The sequence below is a fragment of the Apiospora hydei genome (genome assembly GCF_038363865.1).
Source record: "Apiospora hydei strain CBS 114990 chromosome Unknown utg000006l_segment0_segment0, whole genome shotgun sequence".
NCBI lineage: Eukaryota > Fungi > Ascomycota > Sordariomycetes > Amphisphaeriales > Apiosporaceae > Apiospora > Apiospora hydei.
In genome coordinates this window covers 937872-964278 of record NW_027117365.1, presented here as the reverse complement: position 1 = coordinate 964278, position 26407 = coordinate 937872, and the positions used below count along the sequence as shown (strand labels likewise).

General features: G+C 54.5%; 14 protein-coding genes across 14 annotated transcripts; 8 read left to right on the top strand and 6 right to left on the bottom strand.

Annotated features, from left to right (window-relative positions):
* Window positions 1–61: 61 nt before the first annotated feature.
* Window positions 62–850, top strand: PG997_007502 (uncharacterized protein; the record flags this gene model as incomplete). The annotated part of the gene is made up of 1 exon (XM_066811817.1): window positions 62–850. One exon carries the CDS (start codon window positions 62–64, stop codon window positions 848–850), a length of 789 nt encoding a protein of 262 aa, XP_066667159.1.
* A 391-nt stretch (window positions 851–1241) lies between these two features.
* Window positions 1242–2661, top strand: PG997_007501 (uncharacterized protein; the record flags this gene model as incomplete). Its single annotated transcript, XM_066811816.1, has 3 exons — window positions 1242–1593; window positions 1637–1726; window positions 1802–2661. Coding segments are annotated over 3 exons (1302 nt in total), but the record flags the coding sequence as incomplete, so codon positions are not given.
* Window positions 2662–2993: 332 nt separating this feature from the next.
* Window positions 2994–4711, bottom strand: PG997_007500 (FAD binding domain-containing protein; the record flags this gene model as incomplete). The annotated part of the gene is made up of 2 exons (XM_066811815.1): window positions 2994–3700; window positions 3754–4711. The coding sequence occupies 2 exons, from the start codon at window positions 4709–4711 to the stop codon at window positions 2994–2996; spliced, it is 1665 nt and encodes a 554-aa protein (XP_066667157.1).
* Window positions 4712–5559: 848 nt separating this feature from the next.
* PG997_007499 (uncharacterized protein) lies at window positions 5560–6439 on the bottom strand (the record flags this gene model as incomplete). The annotated part of the gene is made up of 3 exons (XM_066811814.1): window positions 5560–5739; window positions 5795–6179; window positions 6426–6439. 3 exons carry the CDS (start codon window positions 6437–6439, stop codon window positions 5560–5562), a joined length of 579 nt encoding a protein of 192 aa, XP_066667156.1.
* A 1344-nt stretch (window positions 6440–7783) lies between these two features.
* PG997_007498 (uncharacterized protein) lies at window positions 7784–8914 on the bottom strand (the record flags this gene model as incomplete). Its single annotated transcript, XM_066811813.1, has 1 exon — window positions 7784–8914. One exon carries the CDS (start codon window positions 8912–8914, stop codon window positions 7784–7786), a length of 1131 nt encoding a protein of 376 aa, XP_066667155.1.
* Window positions 8915–10314: 1400 nt separating this feature from the next.
* PG997_007497 (uncharacterized protein) lies at window positions 10315–11010 on the top strand (the record flags this gene model as incomplete). Its single annotated transcript, XM_066811812.1, has 2 exons — window positions 10315–10648; window positions 10982–11010. The coding sequence occupies 2 exons, from the start codon at window positions 10315–10317 to the stop codon at window positions 11008–11010; spliced, it is 363 nt and encodes a 120-aa protein (XP_066667154.1).
* Window positions 11011–11015: 5 nt separating this feature from the next.
* PG997_007496 (uncharacterized protein) lies at window positions 11016–12911 on the bottom strand (the record flags this gene model as incomplete). The annotated part of the gene is made up of 7 exons (XM_066811811.1): window positions 11016–11075; window positions 11132–11614; window positions 11665–11737; window positions 11785–11892; window positions 11952–12303; window positions 12371–12381; window positions 12442–12911. The coding sequence occupies 7 exons, from the start codon at window positions 12909–12911 to the stop codon at window positions 11016–11018; spliced, it is 1557 nt and encodes a 518-aa protein (XP_066667153.1).
* Window positions 12912–13774: 863 nt separating this feature from the next.
* PG997_007495 (uncharacterized protein) lies at window positions 13775–16047 on the top strand (the record flags this gene model as incomplete). Its single annotated transcript, XM_066811810.1, has 4 exons — window positions 13775–13886; window positions 14313–14877; window positions 15499–15667; window positions 15736–16047. 4 exons carry the CDS (start codon window positions 13775–13777, stop codon window positions 16045–16047), a joined length of 1158 nt encoding a protein of 385 aa, XP_066667152.1.
* A 415-nt stretch (window positions 16048–16462) lies between these two features.
* On the top strand, window positions 16463–17095 carry PG997_007494 (uncharacterized protein; the record flags this gene model as incomplete). Its single annotated transcript, XM_066811809.1, has 1 exon — window positions 16463–17095. One exon carries the CDS (start codon window positions 16463–16465, stop codon window positions 17093–17095), a length of 633 nt encoding a protein of 210 aa, XP_066667151.1.
* A 379-nt stretch (window positions 17096–17474) lies between these two features.
* On the bottom strand, window positions 17475–19525 carry PG997_007493 (uncharacterized protein; the record flags this gene model as incomplete). The annotated part of the gene is made up of 3 exons (XM_066811808.1): window positions 17475–17970; window positions 18285–19156; window positions 19286–19525. 3 exons carry the CDS (start codon window positions 19523–19525, stop codon window positions 17475–17477), a joined length of 1608 nt encoding a protein of 535 aa, XP_066667150.1.
* Window positions 19526–19877: 352 nt separating this feature from the next.
* On the top strand, window positions 19878–21193 carry PG997_007492 (uncharacterized protein; the record flags this gene model as incomplete). The annotated part of the gene is made up of 4 exons (XM_066811807.1): window positions 19878–20148; window positions 20314–20373; window positions 20426–20468; window positions 20575–21193. The coding sequence occupies 4 exons, from the start codon at window positions 19878–19880 to the stop codon at window positions 21191–21193; spliced, it is 993 nt and encodes a 330-aa protein (XP_066667149.1).
* A 9-nt stretch (window positions 21194–21202) lies between these two features.
* Window positions 21203–21382, top strand: PG997_007491 (uncharacterized protein; the record flags this gene model as incomplete). The annotated part of the gene is made up of 1 exon (XM_066811806.1): window positions 21203–21382. The coding sequence occupies one exon, from the start codon at window positions 21203–21205 to the stop codon at window positions 21380–21382; it is 180 nt and encodes a 59-aa protein (XP_066667148.1).
* Window positions 21383–22141: 759 nt separating this feature from the next.
* On the bottom strand, window positions 22142–22588 carry PG997_007490 (uncharacterized protein; the record flags this gene model as incomplete). The annotated part of the gene is made up of 1 exon (XM_066811805.1): window positions 22142–22588. One exon carries the CDS (start codon window positions 22586–22588, stop codon window positions 22142–22144), a length of 447 nt encoding a protein of 148 aa, XP_066667147.1.
* On the top strand, window positions 22587–24748 carry PG997_007489 (uncharacterized protein; the record flags this gene model as incomplete). The annotated part of the gene is made up of 3 exons (XM_066811804.1): window positions 22587–22855; window positions 23213–23393; window positions 24359–24748. 3 exons carry the CDS (start codon window positions 22587–22589, stop codon window positions 24746–24748), a joined length of 840 nt encoding a protein of 279 aa, XP_066667146.1.
* Between the last annotated feature and the right edge of the window lie 1659 nt (window positions 24749–26407).

The window sequence follows — 26407 nt, the reverse complement described above, 5'->3', positions numbered from 1 at the left end:
CCGACCAAGAACAGAAGGGCCAGCACGGCTGACAGGGCCTGTATCCGAATCCGAACCGTTGATGATCCCCGAGGATCCTCCGTCAGCACTGCCCAGGCCATACTTTACCCCAGACTACACGTCGTCGTCTTCGTCCGGGTCAGAATCGGAGTTTGCATTGAAAATCCTTACAGACGCCAAACCTCTGAAGAAAGTGCCAGACCCTAAGAACCTCCTCTTTGACGAAGTAGAGGGAGACCGAGAGGTTCAGGTAGGTTTGGCACCCCAGCGGGTGATAAGGGCTCATGAGCTTTGCCATCGGACAGCGGAAGGTGAGGAGGCCACGGAAAACGAACCCCCAGAACCGCTCGAGGGGCCGATCGGGTACCCGGGCATCTTGAAAGACACTAGGACCGACCTGGGCTGGTATTCCAAGATGAACCGATCCCACTTCAATCAGGATTTCACACTGGCTTTCGACGCGGCCTTGAACATGTCTATACGGCTGGAGAAGCTCGCCGAGGACATGAACAAATACCAATCTTACCGGAACCGGAAGCTTATACTGACTATTATACGCAAAATCATCCTCTCCTGTATCAATACTGGGGGATCCGAGATTGCAAAACTCATTCACGCCAACGATTTCCACTTTGACAAGCGCTTCGTGACGGCACTGCAAACAATGACGCCGGGCCAGCGTCGCAGACTCCGGAATGAGAATGGCGGCCTGTGGGTTTTGGAATTGCTCGAGGTCATACGACAGGCTCGGCGTCAAAACCTCTACCCTAAATTGCACGTGGTCCTTTCCTTGCTGGATCCTATCAAGGCAACCGCGGTTGAGCCTTGGGGAGATGGAGGCGCCGCATAGGCTAGATATATTCTGACGAGCTTGGTATTCCCGTTCGCCGAGGCAGGCATCTTTCGTATCTGTCAAGGGTCCCTTATTTTCAGCCCGGGTAGCCACCATAATGGTGAATTCCGGAGGCCCTGGCGCCAACGCAGGCGGTGGCGCTCGAGTCTTGCGTTGGGAGAAAATTCTTGGGGTAGACACTTCGCTCACTTAACCGAAGCCGATTGGTGGAACTTTTGCCGCAGAACATATGCTAACGCGCCGCGCACACATTCCTAGACCTTTGATTTATGGAAACGGGTATGAGCCAGTCAACCAGTCAACACCACCCGTGGTTGCGCTTATAAGTCTACCTCCTCCCCATTTTTCGACTATCCCAGACAGGCAAATATCACTAATATCGCCCAATATGATTCTCTTCTTACTCGGTCTAAGAATCTTGAAGGTGGTGAACGCGTTAGTCAGTCCTGACGGAACCGGCCGCCTGCCTGCTATGGGCTGGAACTCCTGGAACGAATACGCCTGCGATATCTCCGAGGACGTCTTCGTCCGCGTCGCCGATCTCATGGTCCATCTCGGGCTTAAGGACCTCGGCTACCAATATGTCAACATCGACGACTGCTGGAGTGTCAAGGGTGCCACGCGGGACAATGTGACGCAGAGGATTATCCCGGATCCTGTCAAGTTTCCCGGGGGCATCAGACACGTGGCGGAGGAGATGCATGCCCGGGGACTCAAGCTGGGCATATACGGCGACGCGGGTGAGTACACTCAATCATCTGTGGTAGCTGCCCTTGTTGACAGCTTTAGGCACGCAAACGTGCGGGGGCTACCCTGGCTCTCTGGGGTACGAAGAGGTCGATGCAGCAGCATGGTCCGAGTGGAAAGTCGACTGTAAGTATTTCCCTCAACCGTTTCGCCTAGTCAACCGGGAGAAGGATTAACAGATCATACCCGGTTGAAATCAAGACCTGAAATACGACAACTGCAACATCCCGCAGGAATGGGTAGACGTGCCCTACATGTACCCGGACAACGGCGGCAGGCCCGACGGACCCGTGCCTCCAGGCTACGACTGGTCCACCTCGAACAGCTCCGCGCGCTACAACCGCATGCGCGACGCCCTCCTGGCGCAGAACCGCACGATCCAGTACTCGCTCTGCATCTGGGGCCACGCCAACGTGGCGGCCTGGGGCAACGCGACGGGCCACAGCTGGCGCATGTACAGCGACATCTACCCGGCCTGGGCGGGCGCGCGCCAGGGCAGCCAAGCCCTGATGCCCATCCTGAACCAGGCCGCCTTCTACTGGAACGTGTCCGGCTTCTGGGGCCGCAACGATTGGGACATGCTCGAGGTCGGCAACGGCAACCTCACGCTCGAGGAGAACCGGAGCCACTTTGCCTTGTGGGCCGCGCTGAAGAGCCCGCTCATCATCGGGACCAAGTTGGACGCGATTAGTCCAGAGATCCTCGCGGTGCTGAAAGCCGAGGAGATCATCGCGTTCAACCAGGACCCCGTTTACGGCGCCGGCGCGATGCCGTACCGGTGGGATGGCGTCGGCAACGATACCCATCCGGCTGACTACTGGGCCGGCAGTTCTTCCCGGGGCGTGCACGTCTTCTTGCTCAATACCGAGGAGGTGGAGAGGGACATGGAGCTCGTGTTCGGAGAGATCCCGGGCTTACAAGAGCAGCAGCCGTCGGTCCGGCGGGGTCCGTACCTTGTGCACGATATGTGGACGGGCAAGGATATCGGTGTCTTCTCCGACTCGGCCGTGCTCCGAGTGAAGCGGCACGATACCGCAGCTGTGCGAATTACCACGGCAAATGGTGAGTCTAAGATATCCGATCGTTGTCCACATCTTACATCAGATTGCTGACCTAACGCAGGCCAACATCCGAGTCCCCAGTGGCTATTGCGATGACGCTCGGATACAATGGGATGTGTCAAGGTACAGCCAGTGGCGTTACCACTCAAACCGTTACGTAGTCAGAGGAGCCCCGGCGTAACGATATGCACCAGTAGACCGAATCGGAAGAAATTTGGGGACATATATGGCAACGGAGTGTGATGAGAAAAGAAGATTCTATCATACGCCCCCAACAGCTCTAATCTCCCAGTACTCGTACAACTAAAATACACGTCTCCGGTGCCTATTTTCTATTGCCAGTCCATAAGCTCCTCCAGCGAGCTGAGTGGTCCGATATGTGCTACGTATCCATCCGGTCTGATATACGCATAACCCGCCGTCTTCTCCATACCAAACCGCTTATGCAGCTCTCCGCTCGCGTCTGTGTACCCGGATTTGGGTCCGGATGTCCCGGAAACCAGCGTATGTACTAGGGCCGCATCCACATCCCTCTCCCGGAAATGTGCTTCGACCCGCATCAAATCAGCTTCCGAGGCTTGTCCATCCGCCGCCACACCCGAGAATAGGAGCAGATGATGGCTCGCCGGCGTCAGGAGCTGATGTAGCCGCTTCTGCTTCCCGCTCTCGCTCTCCACCACCACACCGTCCGGCGCGCGATCACCCCCGCGCACCGGAGCACCAACCGGCCACCCGGCCGCAGTGTTAACGACGGCGCTCTTCCGGTACCTTACGCCGAGCTGCGAGAGGAATCGGAATATGGAGTTGCGGCGCGCCTCGTCGTGGTACAGGAGCGGGAGCAGCCAGGGCGCGAGCAGGTTCCGAACCAAGCGAAACAGCCAGCTGTTGGACGCCACGATGCTGAACAAGCGGTCCGACGACTGGAGCAGCCTCTCGCCCACGGGGCGGCGCTCGGCGTTGTAGGAGTCGAGGAAGGCGTCGGGCTTCTCGCCGCGGAGGACGCGGGCGAGTTTCCAACCTAGGTTTACGGCGTCTTGGACTATTTCACCCGTTAGCAGATCGGGAATCGTAGTGTAAGTGGTGTATACTTACTACCGGTATTCATGCCCTGACCCCCAGCCGGCGAGTGGATATGCGCCGCATCCCCTGCCAGAAATAGCCGGCCCTCCCGATAGCTGCTAGCCACGCGATGATGGAGCCGAAACCGCGCCATCCAGAACGGATCGTACAGCTCCCCGCTCCCGGGCGCCATGTGATCGAACCAAGCCTGAAAGTCCGCGAGCACGGGCTCGTCCGCGTCGTCGGCGTGGTGGTCCGGCCGCGACGCCACCACGCGCACCATGCCGTCCCGGAGCGGGAACAACGTCATCAGGCCGTCGCCCCAGCACACGGCGAAGCGGTCGCGCGGGAGGCGGCTGTTCCGGAGGTGCGCGTCGCAGAGGATGAAGTCTTGTGGATACGCGGAGCCGTCGAAGGTGATGCTCTTGGCGGCGTGGCGGACGAGGCTGTGGGCGCCGTCGGCGCCGACCACGTACTTGGCTCGCACAACCTCCCCGGCGTCGGTGGCGGCTTTCTCGCCTTTTCCGCTGTTGCTGTAGACTTTTCGCAGTGTCACGGTGACGCCGTCGGCGTCTTGCACAATCGATGCGGCCTCGACGCCAAACTCCGCCGACCGGCCGTACTTCTCGGCCAGACACCGGTCGAGGAACTGCTCGGTGTCGCTCTGAGAAATGTTAAGGGTCTGGGGGAACGCCGTGTCGTCGCCGGTGCGGACATTGGACAGGTCCAGGTCGGCCACCTGCTTGCCGTGGATGTAGTACACGCCACCGGCGACCTGGCTGCCGTTGTCGATGAGCTCTTGGACGGGTGCGTGTCGGTTAAGCACCTCTAGGGTCCGGCTCTGGACGGCCAGCGCGCGGGACTTGTCCGAGCGCTCGAGGGCTTTGTCGACGAGGCGGAAGGGGATGTTTTGGGCGGCGAGCTCGAGGGCGAGGGTGGTGCCTGTAGGTCCGGCGCCGATGATCAGAACGTCTATGTTGGTCGGAACCATGATAGTGTATAAGTTGTGAGATAATGAGTATAAATGTGAGCGGGTGATTGTTCGTGGTGATGGTTGTGCGTAGCAAAGTGTGATACGGGGGACTTTTCCAATATGGCAGCTCGGCATTGAGTGAACTTATATATAACGCAAGTTCGTGACTCCATCTGCTTTGTTTTGGTTTATCAACTGACAGGTCCGTAATCTTCACGATGCATTATGCTCAAAATACTTACGGAACCGCCGCATTCAGCTCCAGCCGCGTATAGAGAGGCTCAGCCGCCGCCACTAGTAAACAAGCGGGTCGGTTTCACGCGCTGACTAACCATTTAGCACCGGCTTTAGAGCCCGAGCATTTCTCCATCTCCGATGGTCGAGGATACGACGAGAAAAGCTCGGGATGGATGTGGAATCAGATTGTTCAGTGCTTCCGACGTGTCACAAGACAAACGCATGTCAGCAGTGCTTTTGTGCGCTTGTGGCGCTTCCGCCGGGCTTTGCCGACGGAATTTCACCGACGGGCTGCCCGACCTTCACCTCGGCAGCTGTTTAAGAATGGCAACGTCATCATTTGTTACACGGGCTGTAATACCGAATAGTGATCCCGGCCTACGTTACCGTCCCTCGCCTACAAGTTCGCAAGATTTCAGGTTTCGTCTTTCATCGGTTGTACATAAACCACAATGCAGCCTGAAAACAGCAGTTGTCCCTCTGTTGAAGAAAGCTGGACCAAAGTGAGAGGTTTCCTGTACACAGGATAAAAGACGCGGTTGTTGAGACCGCATCCGGACAAGATGAGTCGATTCCGTCAATAAGCCCCAGAGCACTCCTGATGCCACAAACAGGGTCAATGTTCCTCTTCAGCAATTATTCCCCCTGACAATCGTGTTCCAGTTGCCTGACTCAAAGTTTTGCCCCGAGACCTGATTGTCGGTAGGAGCACATGCTTCGAGGATGTACTGCGCGCTGTTGGCAATGAAGCCCCAGTTGTCCAGCGTCTTGGGAACCGGGTTCTGTTTAACGGCTGTTAGATACAACGCCTTGAACGCTGGTAGAACCAGTCCATCATTCATCAATCATCATTGGCAGACCTACATCATTGCACCACCAGATCGCAGCACCTTGGGAGCAGCTGACCTGCCCGCAGTTTCCGGGGCCCGGTCCATTCCGGGACGCGGCAGCCACCTGGCGGATGCACGCGATGTCCTCTTGGATGCGGCCCTTGTTGGCCAGGGGATACGTCCCACAGTGGATTGGGGTGTGGCCCTGCAACAACTGCTGTTCGCGGGGCTGCACCCGTGCCTGTGCCTCACTCGGCGCAAAACCCGGATTGATCTGTCGAAGCTGCTCATAGATCTGCTGAACCGTGCCGTTCAAGATCTCGGCCTGCCCAGGCGCCACGACGACCGTCCATTGCAGCGTTTCGACGCCGTAGCCTGGGATTGGAGACTCGGTACCAAGAGCCTGCAACGGGTCCTCACTGTTAGTGCAAACGAGTTTCTGATGGGGATATTGCAGAATGACTTGCCAAGCGCGCGAATCCCGCGGTAATGATTGCAATAGAAGAGCCTCGCATTATGTCAAATTCCACTGGAGATAGATATACAATATAGATATAGGGATAAAAGAATTAGTTTACTGTTTGATCGATGAAGGGCAAGGTTGACGTTTGATGACAGGTGACAAAGGGGTAGATAGACGCAGCCTTATACAACATGGTACTTACTGGTAGAGGTTCATGAGTAAGGAGACACGTCCGGCTGCTGATATGCAATTGGTTCCGTACACGCGCCTTGGGTCTTAGGCGCAACAAGGGCTGTGCTATGTCTCCAAGTGCCGGTTTCCAGAGAATTCGCTTCGTAAGGCAGTTGTAATATAATGTCCCAGCGTTGAAATTAGTTAAATTCAGTATGAGTTCTGTACCCAGCTGTGATAAGCATGTCCCCGCGTGTGCGGAGTTTCATCAGGATATACTTTTTGTTTCGTCTCCAACAATTGCCGGTATCCTTAATTTAGTCATCGTGCCGAATTGGGGGCAATATTGCTATGGGGTCAGGCTTGGGCCTCTCCTCAGCCATCCTCACGTCAGACGCCAGACGCCAGACAGTCAGGCCATGGACTAGACTCACCGAACTTCCCATGCATGTGATTGATTGCCAAAGCTCTGCATCTAGGAGGGCTACTTACCCCAATTCCGCCCACCCTATCCTGTCTTGGGTGGTATTATCCTTTCCACAGGGCTGATCTGGAGCAAATACTTGCAGACATGCGTCACTAGCGTGAGGCTGATACCACATGGCTAAATAGGGAAGTAGCATTCTCATTCCATATCTGACTGTTCAATATTGCTTGTCGCCGGCATATAGCCGGCCCGGCCTCTTCCAACTGTCGTCAAGCTTCCGGGTAGACTTGAAAGCACATTGCCGTAAGCCTTTGGAGCAACGTGACTTCCGCGGAAACAGTAGTTTTTCAATGAAGGCTTTGATCCTGATGTGTTTTGACAATCCTGGTGCTTTATTATTCCCGGCAGAGGAGTCGATTTCGGGGACAGGACAGTTGCTGGGAGGCCAATTTCGGATATGCAGTTGCAACTTGAGCACAAACGCGTCGGGATTCGGGATGTCACATTGACGGTTCAATCAGGAAGACGTGAAGTTAAAGCCGCATGGACCAATTACGTCCTACACAGTAACCGAACCCCAGTGTGCATGTTTATAATCCCATTCATCCTTATGGCTTCATGAAGCATTCAGCGGAACCAGAGTGACGCGCTGGACGGGATACGATGTATTTGGGCAGAGTTCTGCATCACTGCGTGTATCTTCAACGGTGACCCCTTTTCTCTCCATTCGCATGGCATATCCATCCATTGCACGTAGAGTAGGCACGTACCGAGGCCCCAGGGCCCCCGTCTGGCTAACATAACACGCTCTCCCAAGGCTCGACCCTCCTCGCCCTAGGCGGGTCCAGCAATACCAGCGCCTCGTGCAGCGTCGGATAACTGCGAGCCTTCCGGGCCTCGCGGATCACCGCGAGCAGTTTCTTCACCCACGCGCCTGCGCCCTCCGCCTGGACTTTCCGGCGCTAGTCCGGCGTCATCGCCCGCACCGCGTCGACAAAGTGTTCGGCGAGCCGGACGTCGCAGTTGCGGACCGTCCAGGGGGCCCGCGTCGGCTCCGGGGAGTCCTTCAGGCAGACCTGGTAGATCTCGCGCATCGCGGTGAGGGCGCGGAGGCGGTTGTCGTAGGATCGGTGCTTCGCGACCGCCCCGGCGAGCTTACCGAGCCGGTCGCCGATGCTGACGCACGCGCCATACGCCATGTCCTTTTCCCGCGTCTCGTTGACTTTGTTGTACTTGCCGTACCAGCCTAGGTCTTTCTTGGTTTGGTCGATGAGCTTGTCGTAGTGGGCGGGCTTCTCGCGGGGCTCGGGGGCATCAGCTTCTCTGACCTCCTCCGTCCCCGCCTGCGCCTCTTCCGCCTCTTCCACCTCTTCGTCATTGTGAGATCCGTCTGTCAGGTACTCCTCCGAATCCGGAGGCGTGGCATCACAATCCCCGATTTCGAGCATAGTTCCGAAGTTTTTGCGGCATTTCTTCATTTGGGTCCGATTCCTTCTGTCTTCCTCTTCTACCATCGAGTCCATGAATCGAGCCAAGCGGCGATCTACCTCTTCTGGAGAAGGGTTATCATCTCTTCTGATGAAACGCCGGTATGCCGACCCGAGCCCAGCCCGCTGCCGCACAGGTTCTTCTGTCCTGATTCGGCGGGACGGTGGTGGAGGCGCGGCAGTCTCGTTGGCCGCTGGACGTTTCTGGCCCATAGCGGGCGGAACTCGGTTGACGGCAGGGGCTGAAGATGATGACCTGAGTTCAGCCGGGGACATAGTAGTACCGGAGCTTCCAGCTGCAGTGGTCGGGAACAAGGTTGCTGACGACATATTATAAGTGACCGGCAGTCCTGGGACGCCAGATTGAATACGTTGCGGGTTGCTAGGGGTGTGCATATGTGTTGCCATCCGCGGGCCCATTTGCGAGCCCATCTGCGTGGGTGGGAGACCAGCCGGTGGCTGAATGAACTGGCGCTGGATCGCGTAGTCCACCTCCAGGGCGATAGCGGGGTCGCGGGATGCAGCCTTGACCAGAATATGGATGAGATCTAGAGGGAACCTCCGCTCGGGGTCTAATAGGCCCAGCGGGTGATAGATGTTTGCCATGCGGCTGGCGTTGTCCTGCTGTTGGAGTGCAGGCGCACTCTGGGGGTAATAGTGCGGCTGCGGCGCTGCACCAAAACCGGGATGCGCCTGGCGAATGTCTTGGAGTGTTTTGGGGCCGGTCGCTTAACGGTCAGTGTATCACCCAAATTGGAGATTTAGTATCGTTCGGGGACCTGTTAAGTAAATGTGCGCAGGCGGCAAAAATGTGCTTGATTTCTGATCATGCAGTTCTCGTTGAAAGTTACGACGCGCGAAGAACGCATCAAAAGTTCAAGTGGCTGTGGGGTCTGCTGGACTTTAGCGGGAGAACCCCTGGAGGACAGGCGCCAAAACTACCCCTATTTGCGATCTAGGGACAACCCCCGCCAAAATAAGGGTATCTCTGCTGCACTAATAAACTCGTCCGAACGTTGGTTTCAACCTTATTTCAACTACAAAGAACCACAAAAACGGCTCGACCTATCTGAAATAATTCATCGATTACGGCCTAAGAGCTGCTGCCAAATAGCTACGGACAGGGACATGATACCGCATAAGATGCAGCTTACAATCCGTAGATGGTTGGTCGCGAATTGATCAACTCGGATCGTTGGGATGCAAGCACCCAGACTTGAGACTGCCCACACAAGATTGGCTTGTTCTGTCAACTCAAAATCGGGTGCCGGCGTACTGGGTCTAGTGACAATGCAGGCAGAGTCAAGCGAGCTGAGCAGCAATTATGACGGCCCTGTTTAACAAAACCTGTTCATGCCCATTTGAGTCTGTCCAGATTTCCGGCAAAGAAGCCGAGACGTTGTGCATTTACATGCATCTGACGTGCGCCCAGACGTTGACTGAGAAGCCGTGTTATCCAGGGAAAGAGCAGACAAGCTTTCTTGGCGGGCCGCGCGTTCGTGACCAGATCCACCTCCGGTTCGATCAGTAGCCAAATGACTATCATATCTCAACATAGTATCAACCATGAACGGCAACCGGCAGTCTTCGACCGCTTGGCATAGTCCCTAAGTCGTCAGCCAAGCACCGCAGCGGCAACCACCATCTATACAACGTGAGTGCCGGAACCTGATTGCTGATAGCATCTAGCCCATCGGAATCATGGGGCGCAATGATGATGGCGGTGCCTCGAAAGCTTTGAAAAGTTGATAAATACCATGCGCTCTTCGCAAGATTACTCGTGAAAACGTTCCATATCGAACAAGTCACAAATACCAAAGAGTGCATACTTAGCAAGGAAGAAAGACTGTCTTATTACTCTACCTACCTAAGTAGAGCACTACTTACACACTTACACATTTGCCGCCCTTTCATCATCCAAACCGAGCGGGACACCAACTGCATCCGCCGACCAATCCATTACTGCACCACACTCAGCAGACGCTTATTTACACAACTATCCCACAATGTGCTTCGGGTCATCAAAGCGCGCCACAGGAGGTTATGGCTCCAGTCAGCCTACAAAGGTCGTGCATCACCACCACGGCCCCGAGATGGGAACGGCCGGCTACGGCGGGGGCCACGGTATGGGCGGCCACCATTCCGGGGGCGCATGGGAGGACACAGCGGCGGCGGCATTATGGGCAGCAGTGCAGGCGGCCGTATGGGGAGGCGGCGGTGGGATGTTGGGCGGTAGCAGCGGCGGTCGCATGGGTGGATCTGGTGGCAGTGGTGGCGGTATGATGGGCGGCCTCGGGAAACTGGCCGGGTTCGGTAAGCAGGGCGGTATGGGAGGTGGAGGTATGAGTGGGCGCAGGTATTAGCGATGCCATTCAATGGGGCGGCTGTATGAGTCGTGGATTTTGCTCTGTACAATATAATAACCTTTTCCGGCTATTTTGATATATAAATGTTTTGGACTCAGAGTTCCGGGTGTCATGGGCCTTGCGTAGACTTCGACGCATGTCTCTAGTGTGAACCCTACTTTATATATTCATCCCAATCTCTATTTGGTGGGAATTGAGTTTAATGCGAGGCAAAATCGACCACTCATGCAGTTATTTGGTTGCGCCTGAGAAGATGGCCCGACAACAAGACACCAAATCATGAATGTGAGAACTTGGATTGATACAGATTCCCTCTGGGATATGGCACTTCTATAAATAATTTATGGCGGTGCAGTATTCATGCTGTAAGAGTAGGCAAACACGAGCAAGCCGAGCTCACTCTCGAGATCACGTTCGTCGCGCAAGCGCCAACCGCATAATCCGGCACAACCGCAACATCAGCCACGAAAGTCTTGGTGAACTCGCCGCAAAACTCCTGGCTCTCTCCCAAGCGACCCGGAATGTGCGAAGCCCGCAGCGCGCGGAGACAATCGTCCGCATAGCACGACTTGGGCTTACACGCCTCGCGCTTCGTCATCTTGACCAGGTAGCCGCCGCGCTCGATGGTATTAATAAAAATAAAGCCCGATTTGAACCAGGCGTACGAGGACCAGGAGCCGGAGAACTCGATGCTGCCGCCGCCCGGCAGACCGTCGTCCTCGGGCCGGATGTCGAAGTAGGCGATCTCGCAGACGCCGTTGCCGGTGGGGTCCTGGGGCACGGACGAGACGTCGTACACGCGCATGCCCGCGCCATAGTTGGACTGGAAGATCAGGTCGCCTACGACGTACTGGTTGTGGTCAATGCCGCGGACGGTGCCCTTGAACAGGCCGGTTTGTTTCGGCTGCTCGAGGGAGCGGATGTCCCAGATGTATGTTACCTGGTTTGAATGTTAGGGTCTGTCCAGGGGAGAATGATAATTCTGCTTACCGGATATCCATCAGCAGCAGGACCAGCTGAATCATCTTCATCGTATTCGTCGTCCATGAAGAGCCATTCTTCGCTCCATGTTAGTGATTTCTTCTGGTCTCGACAAGTTCGGGTTAGGACATGCCTTGCCAGTTGAGATCATTGACCCAGCCCTGGTGGGTGAAGGTTGCCCCTTCATAAGATGTTCGAGAGATGATCTTCGAGTCTTTCTTGTCGGAAACATCGTAACTGAAATTGGTCGTGTCAGCCCAGCCCAGCGCTACAGCCAACATGGGAGAATAACTCACATAGTCAGCGTATCTTCGTTGTACCCATAGCAGATATCCCGCCCGTTATACTTGGCGTCCGGTCCGCGATAGATGAGGCATTGGGCATCGTGAACATAGCCATCTTGTCCGTCACAGCCAAGAGGAAGTGGGTTGCTCGGGTCATCGAGACTGAAAAAGTAAAGTCCACCCATGCAAGAAATGTTGCGGGGCGTTACGCCGACGGCGACGGCATAGTTGGCTTCTTCGTTGATGACCACGTTGTGGGAGCGTCCGAGTGGCAGCGTCTCGTTGAAATGGCCAGTTAGGTCATGCTCGTTGGAGAAAAGCACCGGTGCCTCGGAGGTATCAATGGTCAAGACCCTCGAGCTCACTTCCGATGAGCATGTAGTGGCGGTAGGATCGGATCTCATGCCAGTAAGCACGATCCCCAAGCGCACTAAACACCGGCCTGGGCCAGGTTAGTAAGGTTTCGGAGGGCAGGAGAGAAGACTAGCAGTGGTAGACTTACAGGAAACCAAGGTTGAGCATGCGGCCCTCCGGCAAGATCTCAATGAAAGCACAGCCGTCAAACATGCCACTGACGATAAACTCCCGACCAGACTCGGAATCCGTCCAGCCCCAGGAGGAACTGCCGCTTTTCCCGCGGTAGTCTGTGTTCGGCGAGCCCAGCGTGGCGTGGTTGATGAAGTCGTAGAGGTCGATATTCTTGCACTTGAACTTGTGCAGCGGGTCGCCAGGGATAGCCTCGGCAAACCCGTCGATGCACTTGGTGTAGTCCAGCCTGGGCCACACAGAGGAGTTCATGGCGCCCATAGCCTCCTGCGACTCCCAGTGGGCGATCTTCTTGGCCATAAGGCGGTCGTGTATGATGCCAGTGTCGTAGAGCTCTGCGCCAATGACTTCATCTTTTGGAAGCTCTCGTGTGTGAACTGTTACGGCAGCCAGGGTTGCGAGGCCGGCAGTTGCAGTGAAACGCATATCGACTGCTTGTCTATAGGCTGACGATTACGGATGGGACTTGGATCGAAGATCTGGACAAGCTGCACAAGATATTTCATACACGAGAGGGCTTATATACGACAGCAGCAGACAAATCTATGTACCAAGGGATTCATAGTTTCTGATAGAGGAAGGAGATGCGATGCTTGGCAAAGCTGGGCAACCCAACAATGGCCCAGCAGCAGATACGAGTTGATATCTAGAAAGGCCCATGCAGCTCTAAACCCGGCAACTTCCTGCCATACGGGTGACATCATTCTTCAATACAACTTCTCTGGGCTACCCCGCGGACGCCAAGCCGAAGCCAGGTATGGATCTGGAAGGAGAAATTGTCTTGGCTTGGTTTGCCAAGCAGATAAGCAACAGCATCATAGGCAAATGCAACTTCGCAAGATGACTGGGTGTTACTGTTTAGGGAAACTGCTTCAATCACTCGCTTCTGGACCACCGAGTCACGAAAGTCCCCAAAAATGCTCAACGTCCCCGTGACAAGTAAAAACTTCAAAAGGTGCTATTCCCGGCGGAGTGTCAGGCAATATGTCCTGTAAGCGCTGTATCTACAGCCATAGCCAGATAAGGTGAGATGAATGTGTCAGAAGCTTGTTGTTTATTGTCTCAAGATAGGATTCAAAGTTAGTCGCAGCAGACAGGGCAGACAAACGCAAAGCTGGCGAACGTCTCATGAATGTGATTTCACCCTTGTTTGTCCCTACCAACTCACCACATCACCTGACTTACAGTACGGTGATGAGAAGGTGACTCAGTAGCTACGGTAATTGCAATCTACTCTAATGCCTCATCACTTTTCGCTCAAGCAAGGCTTGCGGGCGGCATCTATTAAGATGCACCTTCCCGCATTCCCGCATCTACTTACCATCTTCCACCTCTCATCATTCATTGCCCTCTTCGTTACCACATCCACAACAAGCGCTGATCAAGTTCACATGACATTTAGTGTCATATTGATTGGACCTACCTTCCCAGTCACAGCAACACTTCTTTCCGCCTTGAAGCAGTCCTTATGGTATATTTTTCCCACGCTTCCCAGAAGGTATTTCTGATGCCTCTGACATATTATCTCCAGGATACTACATCCTCCAACAGAACAGCCTTAAATCAAAAGTGCCAAGATACAGTCACAGCGCTTCAACCTAAGTTTCACACGACTTCATCACCCACGCACTCTCCGCAGCTATATTCAACCAACATTGGTCATCCGAACCTCCCCACCAAATTACAGCGGCCAAACCAGTCCTCGTTTTTTCTAAAACCGCTATTTGAATTTTTATAAACAAGCTTCCAAGTTCCCAGAAAGTGGTTTCATTTCTTTTCTTTTTTACAAGAACTTGACCGAACGTCAGCCAAATCTCTAATGGATAGAACGCCACGGCGACACTAAAGCGCCTGATCGCGATGACAAGCAGAAGCAAATCGGCACGCTCCAGGCGGAGCTGGACGAGGAGAAGAAGAAGGAGGAGAAGTCGAAGCGCCCGTCCACCGATCCAGTCCCCGGCCGACACGCGAAGCGTGCTCGGACCGATGACTCGCCAGTCGAGCAGATATGCAAGCAGACGCTCGACAAGCTGGTCAAAAAGGGCACGTTGGACATTGGCAAGGATGTGCTAATGCACGCGGACGGCTCATACACGTTCATCGAGGCTGCGGACGGCGGCCTCCCCTTGCCCGAGGACTACGAGAAGAACGTGCACGACGATGCCCAGAACGACATCGCCGCGCTCACCACGCTTTTCAGGACCATCTGTAAGCCCTTGACGCATCAGGTGAGCGAGGCCATCGACGACGCTCACGACGTCGCGGACGCCAAAGACTACCACCAGTACCTCTCGACTCTTAACGAGAATTGTGTTTATCTTCATGGGGCCGTCCAGGCCGCGGTAGAGGAGCTCCGCGATCACTTGGGCCGATCTCTATGCCTTGGCATTTCGTGGGTTGGAGGGACGGTGCCCCCTTCCAGCTCTCTACCGACGAACACGAGTCCTTGGCAACCAATTCGAAGGCGACTGTGCGATCGCTGGGTCTTCGCAGCGGTAGCCATATACGAATACAAACTGCCGAAGATAACTCACCGAGCGATGTCCCTCCTGGCAGTTCGCCTCCTATCAAGGAACGGGTGCTTGCCAAAGTCGTCCGGGCGCAGACTCCGATCTATCGCACACCCCTTCCCTCTTCGATGACGTCTTTGGCTTGACGACGTTCATGGATCTATTGAGTCCCACCACTAGCGCAATGCCAAAGACTTTGGCATCTCTCACACCGCACTGAGCGCCACCTCATCGTTACCTTCGATCACACCGACGTGAAGCAGTGGCCGGAGTCGAGGGCTCTCAAGTTCCTCAATAACAGCGCATCCGCTCAATCAGTCTTCGCGATCCTGGACGAAGACCACTTCTCGCCCAACCATCCAGTTGTAGGGGATCTCTAACTTCCTTCTACATCACACTTTCTGAGATAGGACACCAACAACGATCGTCACGCTTGCTATGCTAGGAATACAGGCCTTTCTGAGCCTTATTTGTCTAGTCCTTGCAATTGTGATGTGCTATAGACCCCCGCGTCTCAAGTACATCCTGCCAGACACGCTGTCCAACGAGGATGACGACGCTTGGTACATGGACAAGATCCTCCACGGCGTCCTCAAGGGAAGCGTGGTGCAATCGCCTGAGGACGTCCATTCTTGGATGTGGGAGGAGGTCACAAAGGCCGTGCTCCTCCTCGTGTGTGTCACCTTCGTGATGTCCCTGGTCACGCGAAGATTCTGGTCGCCGATTGCTGCGTGACCAAGACGCCCTCTGATGACAAGAACCTCTTAGCAGGCGTGGAGCTCCTGCACAGCACGATCGCCTTGTTCAGAGACCTATGCACTACTTCACATGGGATCATCGACTTTTCGACCGCCGCCCATGTCAACTTTACCATGGCAGAGGACGCGATTGATACGTCGTGCCTGAAGATCCTCACGAAGGCCACGCTGGACGAGCTGAAGCCGGATCCCGACGACGAGCCCGGCTTCCTTGAAGGTCATGTACTTGATGCCAAAGACGATTCATGGCCCGCGGTGGTCGAGCGCCAGAAAAAGGGACCGCCATCGCCCTGATGGTTGGGCGGCACCGGGACGGGCGTAACTTTGCCGGACGTGGTGACTTATACATACTGCTGGCCCCGACTACTCAGGCTAGACCTAAATCCAAGATCTCCGTTACGCTATAAATATGAGTCTATTTTTCCAATTTCTTTTTCCCTTCCGTTTTTATCTTTTCGCTATCGAATAAGAAATTAACAAAAAGTTTTCGTTAGGCTTAAGCTCGACGAGCTTAGGTCGGTCGTCATTAGCCGCACTACAGACGGCGGCAAGCAAGTTCTCCTGCGGGCCCTTTCGCGCTATAGGGCCGCAACCTAGAAGAGGGGAGATAAGGCCAAATCCCGAAGCACCGTCGGTTCATAGGTTGAGATGCTGTTCGGACCGGATGTGCAAAAGAGCATGTCCCCATTCATCCCGTTACTTCAGTATTATGACCCGAGGGCCTTTAAGGGTGATGAACTACTTGTCGCACTCCAACCCCCTCCCTAATGTAGGCTGGAAGAAGGGCAGCAAGGAAGCCTACCAGCGGGAAATGGCGGAAAAGATTGAACGCTGCCTGAAGGGAGAATCCCTCCCTTCCATGATGCCCACCTGCGACTTCTTTAAGGGAAAAGACAAGGCGGCGGTTTTTGACAAGTGTAACGGGGAGATGCCTTTCGTTACAGGCAAATGCGCATTTGAGGACAGCGGCAATATCTTCAAGCAGATTCGAATGTACAAGTCATACGACAACGTACCGAAAGCAATTGAAGATATTTTTGACGAGGTGCAGCAAAAGCTCGCCCAAACAGACATTCTCCCCCGACCACTATTGTTGCTGGGGATCCTGAACATGGCAAGCCTGCTCTACGGCAACGATAACCCCGCTCAGGATGGGCCAAGGATCGAGAATACGCCAAAGTTCTTGGGGTACTTTTGCGCCAACGTCAAATATACGCTACAGTGTGGCAACGGTGCGTTTGCGGACCTCCTGCTCTTTGAAAAGCGCTGCTACGAGCATGACCAATCCACGTGGGGCGAAGCTGCGGAGATTCCGGCCTTGGATAATGAGGCGGAGGCTTAAACCACGATTGAAGATGAACTCGAGAAACTATATAAACCCACCTCGGGTTATCTGCTACCGAGCCACTTCGGACAATTCGGACACGGGTCCAATGATGAGCTCGCATGTCCTGCTGGCACAAGGGACGCCCTCAAAGCCACCCGAGAACTCCTTGACGACTTGTGGGGGGTTCGTCAACCATGACTACTTGGTACACGAGTCGCTTCGTGACAGCTTCGGCGTGGGTCTCGACTATTGTGCAACCGTGGTTGATAGGGAATACAGTGGCCGCCACCCCGACCTGGACTTCGGCGGGGCGCACAAATACCGTCACATTGACGACATCCAGGAAGAACTGGACGTTAAGTTCTACAAGCCCAGAAAGGATGGGTCCGGGTGGCTAGTGGGCAGCGCCAAAGTTGACGACAAAGGCTTCGAGGTCAACGACGATGGCGGTGACTCTGATGCAGAAAGCAGCTCGATCGAAGATGCTGACGATGCCCCCATTGAGAATGATAACGGCACCAACGGAGAAGACGACGATGAACCTGAGCACGACGAGCAAAACGAGAAGTCGATCGGTTAGTCCGACCTTTTCGGATACCGCAGCGACCAGGGTGCGGTGCGCGACGACAAGGAGAACGAGCTTAACACATTCAAGGCGGAGATGGAAGATATGGAACAGTTGCAGGTGTCCAAGCGTCCACCCAACAAACACAACGTACCGGCGGCCCTTCGAAGCCTTGATCCGCCGTCGGTGGAAGAGGAAGTCACATTCCCGACGGAAAAGCCGGTCCCAGAAGACATGGTCATCGATTACAATCAGACACCAACCGGGTTTCGTTGCAGCCGGACCTGCGGCCCAACTGCTGGATACACGAGTGTAAAGGGCAAGTCTAGATTCTTGCATGTGGCCACACCTGAACCTTGAGGACCTCGTACTGCTTAAGGCATTCTCCTATATGCTGAGCACCCGGTCCACTACCTATGACCCACATTGTTTTCCCGACGTGGATCTCGTCAGCTGCTCACTTGCGGTTCGATCCGTGTTTCTGCTAATTCCGCAGTTGGTCGGCGCAATCTGATTTCCCAAGAGCAATGCCTTCATCATAAACGTAGACTGCACCTATAAATTAATAGAATTGGCAGTAATACCTTCTGATCTCGCCTTCTTTCCTTTTCCCTTTCGATTTTCTTCTACGCCAGTTACGAGCCCATTTGCGAGAGGGAGAAAAGAGCGTTCAAGACATTCTCAGCTAGAATGCCTTGACCAAGGTGGCTGTCCCACAAAGAGTCGGATATAACTTGTGCGTTGGCTCGACCTTGGTGTTGGAGCCCGAGCCCGAATCCAAGGACGGGGGTGACGCCAAGAAGCAACTGGAAGCCGAATTCACTAACCTCGAGAAGCTGATTTCCTCTTTCAACGGCCGCACCACGACTGGTGATCCCGAGCTGGGTGATCCCGAGCTGGCGGATCTGTCGAAGGGAATCAACGATCTGACGGCGGAGATCGAAGCAGAAAACCCGAATCAAGAGTTTCTCGGGGAGGAGGTGGCAAAAACGAAGGCCGACATGGAGAAGGAAAACAACGATGCCACATACCCCCATGATCGACGAAAGAGCATCAGGATCACAAAACTGCAGCGGAGGCTGACAGACGATCAAGTTCAAATCAGCGAAAGCTCCAACACGCTTGCACAAAAGACTGCAGCGAAATCCACACTCGAGACAGAATTGGCCACCAAGACAACCGCGCTCGAGGATGCCAAAAACTCGCTCAAACAGACGGAAGCCAAGCGCGACGCCAGAGAAGCCGACCTGGAAGCCGCGGAACTCAAGATTGCGGAACTCAAGGTCAAGGCAGAGGCGGGTACTGGCACTCCGAAACGCGCACCGACAGCGCAACTCGGGGGCAAGAAGAAGCGGCCGAAGATCGGGGGCGGCAACTACATTGACGCCAAGGAACACGAGAGATTCAAATCGATCGACACTTTCGTGGCTAACTGGATTGACAAGAACGTGCTCAATAAAGGCGTCCACTTCAAAAGGGACGCAGATGGTCAGATTCACGCATCGCCCAACCTATCCGAAGAGTCGTTCTGGGGTCAGGAAGGTCTCGAAGTCCGGCCTGTATCGGAAGAGGCACGACGTCTCATGCGAGGGGGGGGCAGACAATATATCCGAATGATGGTTCAGTCACTGTCGTATCACCTCCACGACCTCATCACAGAAGAGCTCGACGATAATGCGACGGACGATGAGTATCGCGGATACCTCTCGAGGCTGAAGAAAGCGGCTTCGGATCTCCACAGGGTTTTGCTCAACGGCACACAGAATCTTTGTCGCCACCTTGCTCAACGAGAGCAGGACCGCTTCGAGAGCAGCCTCAGTCGACTGCAAAGCCTCGAGGATGCAATTCACCCGACGTACGGGCACGATATGCTCTTCCATTATGCTCAGGAATTTCTGAAACTACCAGACCCGCACATCAAGAACACGTTAGTCTATCTCGATGCCATACGCCAGGATGACCTGGTTATTAGCGATGACCCAGATTCCCGATCTCGTGCGCGGATTGGCTGTGGGGCGCGATCACCAGCATCATGGCGACCTTGATGCAGTTCAGCTTGGGGCTTTCGACGATCGTCCACGGCGTCAGCCCAGTGTCGACGGCCATCCGTCGGAAGCGGATGAGGCTTGGACTTCAGGACTGAGTGGCGAAGATCTGCTATACAATATATTTCTACGATGACGACAGCGTTGTCACCATCAGCGGGATACAAACTACAGAAGCCACGCGAACATGGTCTTCAAAGTCTTCGTAATATTATACGTCACTACGAAGCTACAGGGTTCGACTTCACCAAGAGAGTCCGCACGTACAGAGGTCCATAGCGGCATGGCTTTGGAGGGCAAGATCTACGCATGCCTCCTATCCGACGAGGTTCGCGCCGCCGCCGACACGTTTGCGGGCCACGAAGACGACGGCATCGTCGTTCACCTCGCCAACCGTGTCATCTTTTTCATTTCTCGACTGATACCCGCTGTGACATACCATCAGATTGGATTGACAAGTAAGTTAGAATGACCCGCCACGCCATATTCTCACTCGCATCCCATCCAACGGCCTACTAACTTGGTTCCAGCCTGACACCTGCATCTCAACACTCAATCACCTTGACACACGATGGCCGACAATGCCAACCCCCAAACCGGGGACCAAGATACACGCCCCCCAGTTGATCACAAGTACTACCTCAAGAGCGTCATTCAGAGAGGCGTCGACTCTCTGAAGCTAGGTAAACGAAACGACAAGATCCCGGGGGAGGATTAGGAAGCTTGAAGCGTCAGTCCCTGCCGGGGTGGACGAGAAGGGCGCCATAGTGCGCATCAAGTCCAACTTGAACTCCAGAGCAAAAAAGAAGTCGAACGCATACCACTCAACGACAGGCTGGACGGCGCCAACTCCAACGTGACCCTATGCTACACCAACACCGCAGCAATTTCAAAAGAAAGCTTGGTGATACCCCTCTCCGTGGTATGTCAAGACGGGAGGTAACATTGTGCAAGAAGCAGCTGGCAAACAAGCTTGAATTGCCAGAGGTCGAAGGGGATGCCTTCGACGAGGAAGTTGCAACCATGATCCAGCGTGAGGCTAAGGAGGTCGCACTTCCCATGTTTTGTCCGAAGCTCGCGGCCCAGCTGCTACGATTCCAGCACAACAACCCGCTGGACGTCCTCCCAGCCGGCATCTTGAAAGTTGGCCTCTTGAACTACTGGTGGCAGAGGAGTCAAAAAGAGGAAGGTGAAACTATCCCATCTCTGCCGAAGTACCTCGGGTATTTTCTCTCGTGCCTCGCTCGTGCAGTGGCCCTCGGGACCGTGTTCTCCCAAAACCCGGAAGAATTCGCCACCTCGACCTACGATGCCGACCTCAAATATCTCGAGGTTTACAAATGTCAGCTGCCGTATGAATTCAAGGACCACAGCATCGATTCAGCCTGGTGTCCAAGGGAGCTCGACAACAACCCAAGAAGACGTGTGGGATACCTGCTTACGCGCGATTTGGATGGTGCGGACAAATTCGAGTTAGACCCAACCTGCATGGTGCTCGAATAGTACCTGAAGATGGAGGACGAAGTCAAGATCCCCCGCGAGGAGGCCATCAAACCCACAATCGACCTCATTGGCAATGTCGGACGCCACGGCGTAGGCCAGTTTATACAGAGGGCAGTACTGAGGCACGCGGTCGTGCTTCCCATCTCTTTGAGGGGCCGGAAGCCTCGAGGTGCCACTCGAGGTATTTGAAGATGTCCCCGATGATGAACGTATGCCTGCCTTGGCTAGTAAGCACAAGGCTACGGTCTACAGCGCAACACAGTGGACATATGGCACGGCTATACCTACCTACATCCCAGACGGCATGGATTTTGTCAGCAAACAAAACAATTGGTTGATCAATGAAGACGACCAAAATAATGCGTCATCGTCCCGGGGTACCCCAAACCCCAAGGATCCCAAAAACCCGAAGCTCCGAAAGCAACCGAATTACAAAAATTGAAGATACTCTTTTCCCGAACTTCGATAAAGCAGATTTCAAATTTCGAAAACTAGAATAGAACTAGAGTTAAACAGATTTCATTCCCTCAAAAAACTACGAATTTCTTAGCCAGTTTCGAAGACGTTAATAATAGAATAATCATAAGTGATTCGAGGGGTAAAATTATCGGTCAGTCTCTTATCGCTAAACTTGCCCAGGATGGCGGCGACGTCGGCTTCGTCCAATACGTCCGAGACGTGGACCGAGTGATTCGGGATCTTCGACTTCTGGTCCTTCTTCTTCTTCTCCTCGTCCAGCTCCGCTTGGAGCGTGCCGATTTGTTTCTGCTTCTCATCACGCTCGTCGCCCTTAGTCGCGGCTTGCTGTCGATATTGCACCTCCTGTTTGTGGGCGTCATTGATCAGCTTAGTATAAGTAGGGACCAACGAATCATTTATGTCGTCGGCGGGTAGTACGTCCGGATGGCCAGGGGTGTTCTTATTAATCGTTTCCTGATAACTCGGAACCTAGTGCGTAGCGTAACCCGCTTTGCTCTCGAGGTCCTCGATAGCTTTGTCGAAATCGACCACGTTATTCTCCAAGGCGATAATCTGCTCCTCCGTGGTGCCGCCTCCGCCGCCTCCGCCACCTCCGCCACCTCCGCCACCTCCGCCACCGGGGGTTGCCTGGGGCTCGACGAGGACGCCCGAGTGGTCGACCTCGCAGGATCCTACAAGCCAGTGGTCGCCGCGCTTCTCGGGATAAGTGATGGTGGCCGAAGGGTAGTCTTGATTCAGCTCGGACTTTAAGTTACCCGGGTTCGCCAGGGTCGCAATGGACTTGTCGTGGGGCAGGTGGGCCCAGGGGCAATGATCGATATGCACAATGGTCTTGTACATAAGATCCGCGCTGCGCGGGGAACCTCCCGCCGACGGTGTGGGCGGGCTTCGTGTGTTTGTGATACAAGTAACCATGAAGACGTCCAAGGTGCTTGTCAGTCGCGGTGATCGCGCGCTTGTCGGCTTCGGTGAGAGCCTCCTTTCGCTTAATAGGTCGCTGGGGGAAGCAAGTGATGTCGCCGGGCATCAGCTTAGCCTTGACAGGAGGCGCGAGGCCCGTGAGCTCAGCCTTCACAACCTCTTCCAGCTGGCTGAGGTCAGCTGGTTCCTTCACGTCAGCCGCAGTCTCCTAGACTGCGTCGTCGATGGCACGGCAGCTTGGTATGAAGCCCTCTATGTCGGGTAAGGTGGCGAGCCCGGCGCGCATGGTGAAGCTGAACAACTGTTTAAAGTATACGAGGAAGGCGGGAAGGCTCGTGCTGCTACCGGACCACCACCGGTTGAGCACGCCGAGCTCGACCAGCCCGCTCGGCTCGAGCATGTCGCGGGGGAAGGCGGCGTCGCGGATCACATCGATGCTGTCTACAACCTTTGGCGGTAGCGACGGGTAGGACTCCCATATGGCGATGTTAGAGAGGAGCTCGGGAGGAGGATCTTCTGACGAAGGCTTTTGGCTAGTCGTGAGGAACACGGGAAGCCCAGCCTCGGGCTCCAGGCGCATCAAGAGGGGCTGCTGTCCTTGCGCAAGGGGCGTTCCAGGCACCCAGGTCGAGCCCTCGATGGCATATGGCATGAGTTCGCCCTTGAGGGCTCTCTCCACCCCCTCCTTTATGTCCCTGGTGCCGTGGGCCTTCGTGTTCTTCTTGGTCCACGGTGCATGATTCGCAGCGTGGGCCGCGCTCACGAAATTAACGGCTCGCGCGGCGACTCTCTTGTCGCAGTACTGCCATAGAGGGATATAATTGGGGTGCTCCTGGATTTGCCCGTCGTAGTAGATTTGTATGGGATATCCGTCCTTGGGCGCGTTGCTGGCCGGGACGGGCGAGGCCGACAAGGCAAACACGACCTGCTTGCAGTTCCTGGTATACCCCACGACCAGGACATAGTGTTTAGCCTTGATGTATTCGGTGATAGGGTTGTAGGCGGTATCATTGCCGTGTATTCCGAGCAGAGTGGCGCGGGGCACGCTCGCGGCCGGGTGTGGTGGTGTGGTGGTAGTGTTTGGGGGGGAAGAAAAAGAATTTCAGGGCTCCAAGATGGAAGATTAAATAGTGAAATTGGGGGGGCTTGAATTGAATGCAAGCAACCAAGAGAAGAACCGAAAGAAAAGATTCAATTCAATTAAAAGGCAGGCATGTGAATACAAGGTGAGGCATGAAAATATTCTGAGGCCAAAGGGACATTGAAGCGTAGGGCTGTTGATGGGAATTCGGGAGTAATGGGGGCCGGAACGGTGGCCGGAGGTACGTACCTGCCAGTGGTGCCGCGGATGGTTACCTCAGGTACCTAGGTAGGTAGGTTCGGCTAATTGCATGTACAATGCACTTGAGATACCGCTTGTGGAAAGTTGAATGTTCGGTTCCCAGGTTGGTTGCTTGGTTGCGGAGGGAGGGGCTATTTCTGCCCGTCACTTGGACGTAGCTATATACATGACATACTCCGACAACTGCAGGTCTCTCCTGACTCGCCGTAACTCCTCGCGGTATACAGCATCTCCGCCGCCTCCTCTGGCCTTCACGCCGCCCCGCGTCCACCATGTAATGCTATCGCCTCCCCGCCGCCATGTGCCAGGTCGAGGCCAATTGAGGCCGCGATGTGGGCAGGATATCGCGCAGTCCGGAGAGCAGCGAGTCTAGGGTGGGAGCCCTACAATCATGCGCTGCTAGGAGACGCCGGAGGCTGCAGAGTGCCGAGCGCGCACTGTCGAACCAGGAGCGGGCCACCCGAGACGCCGAAGCCGAAGTCGCGCGCCTCCCGGACGAACTGGGGAGGCTCGATGTCGCCCGGGCCGAGACGAGCCGCCAACACCAGCAAACCCAAAAGTCGCTCGTGGAGGTGCGGCGGCAGCTGGCCCTAACCAAAGCGCCCTCGAAAACGGACATCGAAAGCGCAAATCGCCGATGCGAGCAACAGTGGGCCGCCGCGCCTACCCGCCTTAAAAAGGCCGAGTCGGAGTTGGTAAAGACCCATGAGGAGGCTCGCAAGCTGGAATCCGATGTGGCGGACTTCAAGAAGTGGATGGCCGCCGCCACGAGGAGCCTAACCACGGAACGTCAGAAAGGGGCGGAACAATGACGGCAACATCAAAGTGGGATGGCCAAATCGCAGAACCTCAACGAGAGGCTCGAAAACGAGATTCGCGAGTTTGAGTATACGATGACAGCACGGATTCGTGATCACTCACACGAACTCCAGTAGCTGGAGACCAAAACGAACGGACTGGAGGACCAACTTAGCGGACATATTAAGATGGCGACGAGCAGTTGTCTGACTACGAGAGTATCTAGCCGACGGTGGTCATCCGCGATGTCCAGGTTGCCCTTGAGATCAGCCGGCGTCGTCAAGGTTTAACCAGAAGTGAATAAACGGAATCAACACCGAAAACAGCCATGGCTATTCAGGTATGTAATCCAAAGGGGGTGCGAATAACCGTAATTGGTCTTGAATAAACGAAATATATACCGAAAGGAACAATGGTTATTCCAGTAGGTATCTTGTAACGGCCGAGCATTTGCTTCAGTACGATAAGACACAGCATGATACAACATCCTCCTACTCCAGAAAAAGGAGGTCACCTTGCACTGTCAATTGTGTAGCATTGTAGATATATGCTCTGGTTATTCTGGTCTAGCCAGACACGCCAGTTAATTCATCGCCTCCTACAGCTTCCCGACGTTATCGTCCACGCACATCAAAAGCGGATTCAACGCAATTACCGAGACATCCTTCTGTATACTTGAGACGTCTTCCTTCCACGACGTCTTTTGCCAGTCCGTGGTCGCTTGCGCTCGGCTAGCCCCTTTTGGTCTAGAGATACGGCACCCTGGCCCTGATCTGCTTAAGCCTTGGTTGTCTATCGTCATGGAAGAAGGAGTTGATGAACTCCGTGATTTTCGTCCATTACTCGTTGAACACCTCCGCCTGAATCTGAGCGCTTTTTGACACCCTTTCCTCAAGTGAATGGAAGTCACGCCTGGGTTGGCTGAAGCCTGTTTTGACCACAGCTACGCCTACGCCAGTCTGGCTCTTGGTGTCGTTAATGGCGTCCTTACTGAATTGGTACAATGTAGCGACATATTGGGTCTGCTTAACTAGCGTCCCCGTACACAATGGGAGGCGATCGCAATGCGACGGGAGGTCTTACAGCCTCCTCCTGACAGTCTCAATGCTGTTGTCAGGATATTTCTCTTTAACGGCATGCGCCTGTTGTGAGATTCGTAGATTAGTTCGCTCTATAGCCAAAACACGCTGGTCCTTCTCGAGCTCCTTTACCTTATCTTTATGTCTAAATACCGTGGTCCAGCTGAACCATATTGGTTTCCTCCTTCTCCAACAGCAGATTGAAGCTTCGGAGAGCATCTGTCGTTTGCGTAATAACCTCTGGTCGCCCCGATTCGTATGATTACGTCATATTTCAAATCCCTGGATCAGGCTGCAGATCCTCTCTCTGGTGTTCGTTTTGCTGTTGCGGCACCGGGGCTGGGCCTTGTGCAATGACCAATGTGGCTGAATGTGATGGTGATTGATCTGTTATATAATCGAATTTGAAGGGGTGTGTGATCGGATGGGATGGGGATTGGCGAAAGGAGAATGTCCAGTGTAGTATCCTGTCTCACCCCTTATCACCTGCTCTATCCACTTGCATTATTAATAATATTCACAGTTGTCGTGGTGAGCTATAAGAAACGCGGTGGTCCCCATGTGACTCTATAAAGAATTCCCGGAAATGATTTC